The following is a 10,664-nucleotide window of genomic DNA, read 5'->3' on the forward strand; positions in this document are numbered from 1 at the left end:
AAGGAATCTGTACACCTTAAAGTGGAGAGTTTTCACTACCTGGTGCAGTGGTTGTCGGGTGGACCCAGTTAACTGCCCTGTTGGTACAGTGTTGTAGTTCCTGCAAGAGTAATTCACTGCAGGGTTATCTCCATCCACTTTAAAGGTATATGTGGCTTACCACATTCGTCTGGGTGGTACGTCTTTAGGGAGACTTTGGTATCAAGTTTCCTTCGTGGCACTTTGAGGCTGAGGTCTGCAGTGTGCAATAGGGTAATGGCATGGGATCTGGCTATGGTGCTCCGAGGTCTATCCCTGGCTCCCTTTGAGCCAATTGAAGAGGTTCCAGTCACGTTTCTGACTCTTAATGCATTGTTTCTCTAACCTATCCCTTCTCTTAAAAGGATAGGATATTTGCAAGCTTTATCAGTTGTCCCTTCGTGTTTGGACTTTGCATCCGCCATGGTAAAGGTGTACCCTAGGCCAGATCTATTGTATTGCAGGCCTTCTGTCCTCCTCCATTTCAGGATTCAGACCAGGAAAGAAATAACCTGCTATTCGGAAATAGCGTTTACCCACCTCCAAAGTGCGTTTAACCACCTCTCAATTGCGTTTACACTAAATATCCTGTAGTTCCTAAGACATTTTAAATTAAGCTTATGTTGTTATAGTTTCATATTGTTCATTGTTAGTTTCATAGGTTGTTAAACCTACGAACTCTCTTTCATATTGCGCTGCATTATTGTCAGTGTTGTTGACTATATAACTAAGGTTGCACTGTTGACGCTTGCTCAGCGTCTCGAGCAGAAATCTACACAAATGAGCGCAGCACACACACACTCAGTTAACAACATACTGCCTATAAAAATCGAAATGTGGAGTTTTTATATTTTTAATATATGTTAAGCAACCTCAATTATTTTTTCTGAACACCATCACAATTGAAAATGTGATATTGATTTCCTACAAAAGTTTAATAAACAGTTAAAATAAGTCACTTACATTTTAGATGCAATATTGTCTGTTTTTGTTCTGTTTCAGCAGCGAAAATAGCAGCGAAAACCACAGCGCAGGTATTAGGAACACTCAACCTGTTTTCATTACTGAATTATTCAGCATTTTGAACGAATCGATTAAGCCAGAGATTCAATGACCCATTCATAAACATCTGTCTCATTCTTGCATGAATCAGCCGTTTGAATGAATCGTTTGAATGAATGAATCAATGACTCACTCATTAAGACGGTCGCCTGCCGTCACCTACTGGCGGTTTAGTGTTAAATGTTTAAAAGTAGTATAATTCTTTTCAAAGTTTCTTATATGTAAATTTAAATCAATTTCATAACATTATTTTATGCAATTTTAATTTTTCAATGTAAATGATTTCATTTGATTAGCCCCTAGGGTAACAGCTCTATAGTGTCTTATTATTCGAAATAATTGAATTTATTGATCAAATTTAGGAATTTAAAATGAATTTAAAATTTTTTTAAGCTGATTGAACACTGATGAGAATATTGTTTCAGAATAAATTAACACACAAAATAAAAATAAAAAATCCAGACGAGCAACTTTTTTACTCGTACAAATGAATGGCAGATTTACTTATCTGAAGGACAAGCGTATGAAAAGGCCTCCCTATGTTATCATGATACACATACACCAGTAGGCAGTGGCCCACCTTACCTGGTGACCACGTCGTGGTCCACCAGAATTTATAGTTAACCCACCACTTTTTTTACCACTACACCTCTGCTCACAGCGCTCCCACAGCGTCAATCGACGCAAAGTCTCGTTGCCTCTACAGGGAACCAAGGTTACATTCATACTCATAACCAATATACATGAAATCTGAAATTTTTTAGATTCTTCTTATAGTTATTATTTTGAAATAAGTGTAAAAAATGCTTAAAACTATTCTTTATTAGATTTGTAGGCCGGGTTTAATAAAAACAAGAACATTTATCACATTCATGTGAAAACAAAAAATAGATTTTTTTAATAAAAATTATAGTATAAGTATTGTTTATTTATTTTACAGAAAATGAGAGTAACTAGAACATGAATTTACATTGGATTAAAGGGGTTTTTAAAAAATCACTGGGGACTTTGCTACCCTATTTATTAAAATACTGTAAAATTAATTATATATGGAAATAATGCATAGCAGCGCCATAATCAAGATATTAAGAAATAAAACTATATTTCTAAATATTAAAATTATTTAATGTTTTATATGAAAGCATTTGAATAGTTCATTCTTTATTTGTTTGCATACACTGGGACATCTGAACTATATCTTAATGGGCAGCAGAGGGCAATATGCTCAAAGTGATTCAGGACAAACTGCAACTTGAATCACTTTGTATAATGACTGTGAAATTGTAGTCTGTAGAGTATGCTATGTCACTTAGTTTTGATGTAATGTCTGCATGCTAAATAACATCACCTATTCCCATAGTAAACATACAGTAAACAGAGCACAAGTATAAATCAGATGGCAATGAATGACATCAACAAAGAGCTTTTCACCAGCACTGAAGCATGATAAAACGGCTTCTTTATTTTAACTACATTTGTTTATTTGGTTTGGTTATTTAATATGCTGTTGTTAGAAATCTATAGCTGCCTTTTTGAGGGAATATAGGTGCAACAAAGCAAAATGGAAAAATGACAGATCAAATTCAGACAGCAACATAGCTTCAAAGGTGTGTTGAGATTAGGATTAAATCTATAATTTTAATTATAGTTTTTTTATATGAGAAATGTAAATGTACTATTATTCAACCTTTTTAATACTGGTTTAAATAGGGTGTCAATAGACATTCACTATGTATCTAAATGGATCTGTATTTCCACTTGTCTTGACTTTGCACTCTTTGGAAATCCCTCAAACAAGCATTTATCCAGCATTCATGTTTGGAATGATAACATACTTGTTTATCTTACTCTGCAATCTAACAATTGTTTCCACCATTTGCTTGAACAGGAATCTTCATAAACCAATGTACATTCTGTTGCTTAACATGCCTATCAATGATGCTATGGGTGCTACAAGCCTTTTTCCTCAGCTTCTGTATAGTATATGGTCTCAGGACAGATCAATATCCTACCCTGCATGTTTGCTTCAAGGCTTTATTATACACTTATATGGTGGGGCATCATATGTTATTCTTACTGCTATGGCCTATGACAGGTATATCGCTATCTGTTGCCCATTGAGATATGGAGCCATTTTGACAACCAATAATTTGGTGAAAATCATAACTGGGATGTGGTTTTTTCATTTTAGTCTCATAATTGTACTTTTCTCTCTTCTTCTGCCTCGTCAGGTTTGCCAGACATACATGGCAGATCTTGTCTGTTATAATCCATCTATAATGAAACTTATGTGTGAAGATACAAAAGTTAACAATATCTTTGGATTGTTTACCCTGGTTTTATACCACAGCCTTTCACTTTCTGTTTTGGCATTTACATACATTAATATACTAATCAGCTGTGTTACTAACAAGCAGTCCGATGCAAAGATTAAGGCACTTCAGACATGTGGTACTCATTTGGTCGTCTTTCTTTTCCTAGAGTTTAACACTCTTTTTCCTCTTGTTGCACATCGATTTGATAGTGTTCCAGATCACCTACGCAGGGTGTTTTCTATATCAGTTCTTGTGTTCCCTCCCCTTGTGAATCCACTCATTTATGGTTTTAAAACTAAAGAGATCAGACAGAAAGTTCTTACCTGTTTTAAGAGGAAGACAATCGGTGTCTGAACAATTATTCTTTTCTTCTTTTTTTGATACTGTCTTCCTTTCAGAGATGTGAGTTGTTTTCAATCACCCATATGTGTTTATTTATAGACAGTTGTCAAACATGCAACATTTAAAATCTCACAAAAATAAATGGTTCAGTCATTAAACTCTATTCACATTCTGATTGATTCAGCCAATTGATTTCATGTATTCTTTACCATTTCCCTTTATAACCACTACGCACCCAAATGATAAACTATATGTGCTATGTACAGTCTACCTCTAGTAGAAACAGAATGTTTCCAGTAATTGTTTGTTTTGAGCAATTAGCAGAAGCAATTCATACTTGCTCTGCAGCATAGACATACACACTAGATGTCACCTTGGGGTTCTATGCATGCGTCAGACCCGCCGCCATCTTGGAACAGGGGTCTTCTCATAGGAAGTAGCTAGGTAACGCTGCTATCTCTGCCTTTACTCCGAATTCATTGATGGTGGTGGACTTTTGTGCAGCATATGATGTTCACGGATGAAATATGAACTATATGTTTTTAAAAAAAAAATTTTTTTTAAATCAATGATAAATACATGTTTGACCATTGGAACAAACCAAAAAAAGGTGATTTTATTTCCGTTAGACTTTGTGTCTACATTGATGCTGATGTATTAAAGTGGAGGGGCTCCCCTGTTTCAAGATGGCGGCTCTATTGATGCATTCGTTCCAATGAACTGCCGTAGCCAAGGTGACGTCTAGTGTATATGTCTATGGCTCTGTAGCAGCAGCAGCGTATACAGCCCATTCTCACCCCCAAGGCGTCACTTAAGTTAACTGACGCCTTGGGAAGCATTTGGACATGCTTCAATATCTGACGCTTTAGGCGCCCTTTAGCGTCAGTTAGATGACGCCCTAGGATCGCGAGTACCCTACCCCCACCCCACACCTAAAGGCCAATTTATACTTCTGCGTCGAGGGTACGCCGTAATGTGCGGCGTTGGCTACGCACGTAGGCGACGCCGTTATGAGCATTTATACTTCTGCGTTCAGGTCTTGGTTGCTCTGCAGTACTGCTCCGAAACGCTAGTTGGCGGCGGAGAGTTTTAATGTTCCACTGTGTTTAGATTCCTCGCGGCTAGGTTACTACAAGCAATAGCGATTGAAAGAGAGTGGATCATGTTGGAGTTGGAGCTTATTGAGGTGGAAAAACAGTTCACTTTAGTGAAATTACTAAAACTGAAAGGCAGAAATGAGAGAAGACGCTGGAGGAGATGGTACGTGTGGAAATCATAGACAGTGATGGAAATGCGTGAGAAGGTACGTGCGGAAATGCGTAGGAGGAAATGCGATGCTACCAAGCCGACCAATCACCGATCTTGCGGTCCGCGTCGTCGCGACGTGTAGTTACATTTTTGAGGAGGTGCGCGTCAGGCGACGGCGAAGGGTACGCGCAATGGGACGCGTCTGTGCGTATGCTACGCCGTACCTACTGCGCGCACCCTACGCAGAAGTATAAATTGGCCTTAAACCTAACCGCGTCCTCTAACTGACGCTTTCCTTTAGCGTCAGTTAGATGACGCCGTAGGATCGCGTCATGTAAGTGACGCTAAAGGGCGCCTAAAACGTCAAATATTGAAGCATGGTCAAAGGTGACGCCTTGGGGTGAGAGTGCGTTGGTTTTCAACAGTTTCTTGAGCATCATATTATAATAATTTCTGTAGGATCATGTGACACTGAAGACTGGAGTAATGATGCTGTAAATTCAGCTTTGATCACAGGAATAAATTACACTTCACTATATATTCACATAGAAAACCACTGTTTTAAATTGTAATAATATTTCACAATATTACTGTTTTTTTTATCAAATAATTGCAGCCTTGGTGAGCTGACGAGACTTCTTTAAAAACATAAAAAAATCTTATCGATCTAAAAATTTTGACTGGTAGTGTACATGAAATCTGAAATTTGTTTGATGGTTCTTATTATAGTTATTATTTTGAAATATGTAAAAAAAAATGCTTTAAACACTACTTTATTGGATTTGTAGGCTGGGTTTAATAAACAAGAACATTTATCACATTCATGTAAAAACAAAAAAATATTTTTTTTATAAAAAATTATAAATATTGTTTATTTATTTTACAGAAAATGAGAATAACTGGAACATGAATTTACATTGGATTAAAAAGATTTTTTTTTAAAACACTGGGGACTTTGCTTCTTTATTTATTAAAATACTGTAAAATGAATTATATAATGCATCTAGCAGCTTCATAATCAAGATATTAAGAAATAAAACTATATTTCTAAATAATACTATTATTTAATGTTTTAAATGAATGCATTTGAAAATAGTTCATTCTTTATTTGTTTGCATACACTGGGATTTCTGCACTATATCTTAATGGGCAGCAGAGGGCAATATGCTCAAAGTGATTCAGGACAAACTGCAACTTGAATCACTTTGTATAATGACTGTGAAATTGTAGTCTGTAGAGTATGCTATGTCACTTAGTTTTGATGTAATGTCTGCATGCTAAATAACATCACCTATTCCCATAGTAAACATAAAGTAAACAGAGCACAAGTATAAATCAGATGGCAATGAATGACATCAACAAAGAGCTTTTCACCAGCACTGAAGCATGATAAAACAGCTCCTCTATTCTAACTACATTTGTTTATTTGGTTTGGTTATTTAATTTGCTGTTGTTAGAAATCTATAGCTGCCTTTTTGAGGGAATATAGGTGCAACAAAGCAAAATGGAAAAATGACAGATCAAATTCAGACAGCAACATAGCTTCAAAGGTGTGTTGAGATTAGGATTAAATCTATAATTTTAATTATAGTTTTTTTATATGAGAAATGTAAATGTACTATTATTCAACCTTTTTAATACTGGTTTAAACAGGGTGTCAATAGACATTCACTATGTATCTAAATGGATCTGTATTTCCACTTGTCTTGACTTTGTACTCTTTGGAAATCCCTCAAACAAGCATTTATCCAGCATTCATGTTTGGAATGATAACATACTTGTTTATCTTACTCTGCAATCTAACAATTGTTTCCACCATTTGCTTGAACAGGAATCTTCATAAACCAATGTACATTCTGTTGCTTAACATGCCTATCAATGATGCTATGGGTGCTACAAGCCTTTTTCCTCAGCTTCTGTATAGTATATGGTCTCAGGACAGATCAATATCCTACCCTGCATGTTTGCTTCAAGGCTTTATTATACACTTATATGGTGGGGCATCATATGTTATTCTTACTGCTATGGCCTATGACAGGTATATCGCTATCTGTTGCCCATTGAGATATGGAGCCATTTTGACAACCAATAATTTGGTGAAAATCATAACTGGGATGTGGTTTTTTCATTTTAGTCTCATAACTGTACTTTTCTCTCTTCTTCTGCCTCGTCAGGTTTGCCAGACATACATGGCAGATCTTGTCTGTTATAATCCATCTATAATGAAACTTATGTGTGAAGATACAAAAGTTAACAATATCTTTGGATTGTTTATCCTGGTTTTATACCACAGCCTTTCACTTTCTGTTTTGGCATTTACATACATTAATATACTAATCAGCTGTGTTACTAACAAGCAGTCCGATGCAAAGATTAAGGCACTTCAGACATGTGGTACTCATTTGGTCGTCTTTCTTTTCCTAGAGTTTAACACTCTTTTTCCTCTTGTTGCACATCGATTTGATAGTGTTCCAGATCACCTACGCAGGGTGTTTTCTATATCAGTTCTTGTGTTCCCTCCCCTTGTGAATCCACTCATTTATGGTTTTAAAACTAAAGAGATCAGACTGAAAGTTCTCACCTGTTTTAAGAGGAAGACAATCAGTGTCTGAACAATTATTCTTTTCTCTGTTTTTGATACTGTCTTGCTTTCAGATGTGAGTTGTTTTCAATCACCTATATGTGTTTATTTATAGACAGTTGTCAAACATGCAACATTTAAAATCTCACAAAAATAAATGGTTCAGTCATTAAACTCTATTCACATTCTGATTGGTTCAGCCAATTGATTTTACCCAAAGGATACACTATATGTATACAGTCTACCTCTAGTAGAAACAGAATGTTTCCAGTAATTTTATGTTTTGAGCATGGCAGAAGCAATTCATACTTGCTCTGCAGCAGCAGCGTATAGCAGATCTAGTCCACCAAGACCAAACATGTACATTTCATTTACATTAATAAAATTTTAAACAAACAATCCCAGAGTTGTCATGACTGAAAAATATCACTTTTTCATAGGCATTAACTATTAAAATGTTATTACTTTAATCAATAATCTGCTGACAATGCTACAATGTCTCTGTCACGATTTCCCACGCACTTCCTGGGTTAATTTGGACTACATTTTTAATATTTCAGGTTAGGCTATTGCTAATGAATGACGTCAGCTCTGCGTGAGCTTAGAATTATAAGGTTCTATCTCCACTTTTGGTCGAAATTGAGTTTTTGACATAATCTGGTCCATTAGGTGTTTATTAATGCCTGTGTGGTGTTATTTTTGTAAAAAAAAAGATTAATAGATAAAGCTATAATAGAAAATTTTACTACATTACAGTTTTGCCAGGTGGGATGTAAAAACTTTGATGCTCAATATCTCAGAACTACCCTAAACGGAGATAGAACCTTATAATTCTAAGCTCACGTCTGGTCAATACAATGAAAAAATGCCATTGATCTCTATGAAGTGAAGCTTCAGCTTCGCATTACCGATGTGCCGCATTGCTGCTGAGCCTTGTAAAGTTGAGCTTAAAGTTAAAATTAAATATTAAAATAAATAACAGCTTGTTTCATTACGTCTATATTTGAATGAATCCTCATTTTTTTACATTTTTGTTGAACAAACAGTGTAATGGCTCACTCAAAGACAGTCCCTTGTTGCCACATAGTAGCCTAACAATGTAACTAGACTGAGTGACAGTTAACCAGCACCTCCAGCACGTTAATTTTGGGAACCAATTGGCCGGGGTTCAAAACATTATTGGCTCATTTATGTACGGGTGCTTCTTGGTTAAGAAAGAGGCAGGAGAAGAGAGTGGTGGTTCAGGTTGGAGAGGATGTGCCGGGACCCTCAGGGCCTGTCTCAGAGGAACACGGAGCGCATCAGAAAGGGAAATCCTTTCTGAGTGCGATGATTTTCCTCTGAAACAGTCCCGAGATGAAACGCTCAAAAATGCGTTTGATCAGGTCCGCTTGATCGACGGACAGCCCGTCCACCCAGACCAGCCACTCTCATATCCTTATTTGGCCGTTATAAAAGATAAGTTGTATCGGGTGACCCAGGACACCCAGACAAAGCAAGATACAACTCAATTGTTAGTTCCAAAGAGCCGCTGGGAAATGCTTTTTCAGGCGGCTCACTGTAATCCGATAGCTGGGCATTTCTCACCCCCAAGGCGACACTTAACTGACGCCTTGGGAAGCATTTGGACATGCTTTAATATCTGGCGCTTTAGGCGCCCTTTAGCGTCAGTTAGATGACGCCCTAGGATCGCGTGTACCCTACCCCCACACCTAAACCTAACCGCGTCCTCTAACAGACGCTTTCCTTTAGCGTCAGTTAGATGACGCCGTAGGATCGCGTCATGTAAGTGATGCTAAAGGGCGCCTAAAACGTCAAATATTGAAGCATGGTCAAAGGTGACGCCTTGGGGTGAGAATGCGTTGCAAGCAGCTACACTAAATCGCCTAATGACCCGATTTTTCTGGCTGGGCATTTACGAGAATGTGAGCAGGTGGTGCGCGTCTTGTCGTAAATGTCAGTTGGTGAACCCACCGGCCAACCGAAAAGCATCTTTGTGCCCTCTCCCATTAATAGAGGTCCCCTTCGAGAGAATTGGCATGGACCTCATCGGGCCATCAGAACGATCCGCACGGAAGCATCGCTTTGCATTAGTTCTGGTGGATTATGCAACGCGATACCCCAAAGCAGTGCTGCTTCGCAACATTTCTGCCAAAAGATTTCAATTAATCTTCCGGGTGAGAATCCCGAAAGAGATTCTCATCGATCAGGGCACGGCATTTATGTCTAGCAGAATTCGCGAACTGTACGAATTAAAGCGCATTAAACCGATTCATACCAGCGTCTATCACCCACAAACAGATGGCTTGAACGATTTAATCGCACGTTGAATTCCATGATTTGTAAGTTCGTTCGGGAAGACGCCAAAAATTGGGATAAGTGGTTAGAACCCCTCTTGTTCGCTGTACGTGAGGTCCTCCAAGCCTCCACGGGGTTTTCCCCCTTCGAGCTGCTCTATGGACGCCAACCCTGCGGGGTGCTGGACGTGCTTAGGGAAGCTTGGGAGGACGGACCTTCGAACAGTAAAAATGAAATTCAATATGTCCTGGACCTGACAACAAAACTCCACACTTTGGGGTGGCTCTTTATGGAGAATTTGTTACAGGCCCTAGGACAAACAAAGTCGGCTATACAACAGGGGGGCTAAACTACGCAAATTTGCACCAGGAGATAAAGTTCTTGCATTGCTTCCCACATCCAGCTCTAAATGAAGTGGCAAGGATCGTTTGTGGTCACACGGTGAATCGGGTATCTCAACTATGAGATTCTTCTATCAGATAGGGACAGAACACATCAGATTTATCACCTCAACCTGTTGGGTGTCAACGATGCTGGCGATGGTAGTGAGTGGGGAGGAGGATCTCGGGCCATAGGCAAACTTAAAATCTCAATTCCCCGCTCTGGCCATTTGCAGAGACCACCTCACGTCCCAGATGGCTGACATTCAAGGTTTACAAACAGAGTTTGCTGATGTATTCTCGCCCCTCCCTGGTCAAACAAACCTCATTCAGCACCTCGCTGAGACCGAACTGGGTGTGGTAGTGCACAACCGGCCATATAGATTACCTGAGCATAAAAAGAAAGTAGTTCAGGATTAA

At 38.3% G+C, this 10,664-nt stretch overlaps 2 protein-coding genes across 2 annotated transcripts; both read left to right on the forward strand.

Moving 5' to 3' along the window:
• The first annotated feature begins 2,810 nt into the window (after nucleotides 1-2,810).
• LOC120478545 (olfactory receptor 52J3-like) lies at nucleotides 2,811-3,749 on the forward strand. The gene has a single exon (XM_039670474.2). It carries the CDS (start codon nucleotides 2,811-2,813, stop codon nucleotides 3,747-3,749), a length of 939 nt encoding a protein of 312 aa, XP_039526408.2.
• Nucleotides 3,750-6,658: 2,909 nt separating this feature from the next.
• Nucleotides 6,659-7,597, forward strand: LOC120478494 (olfactory receptor 52J3-like). Its single transcript, XM_039670407.2, has one exon. The coding sequence runs from the start codon at nucleotides 6,659-6,661 to the stop codon at nucleotides 7,595-7,597; it is 939 nt and encodes a 312-aa protein (XP_039526341.2).
• The last annotated feature ends 3,067 nt before the right edge of the window (nucleotides 7,598-10,664 follow it).

Source organism: Pimephales promelas, chromosome 16 (genome assembly GCF_988280905.1).
Source record: "Pimephales promelas chromosome 16, fPimPro1.hap1.1, whole genome shotgun sequence".
NCBI classification, from domain to species: Eukaryota; Metazoa; Chordata; class Actinopteri; order Cypriniformes; family Leuciscidae; genus Pimephales; species Pimephales promelas.

Coding starts and splice junctions, on each gene's coding strand:
- LOC120478545 (XM_039670474.2), top strand. CDS start 2,811: ATGTATCTAAATGGATCTGTATTTCCACTTGTCTTGACTTTGCACTCT.
- LOC120478494 (XM_039670407.2), top strand. CDS start 6,659: ATGTATCTAAATGGATCTGTATTTCCACTTGTCTTGACTTTGTACTCT.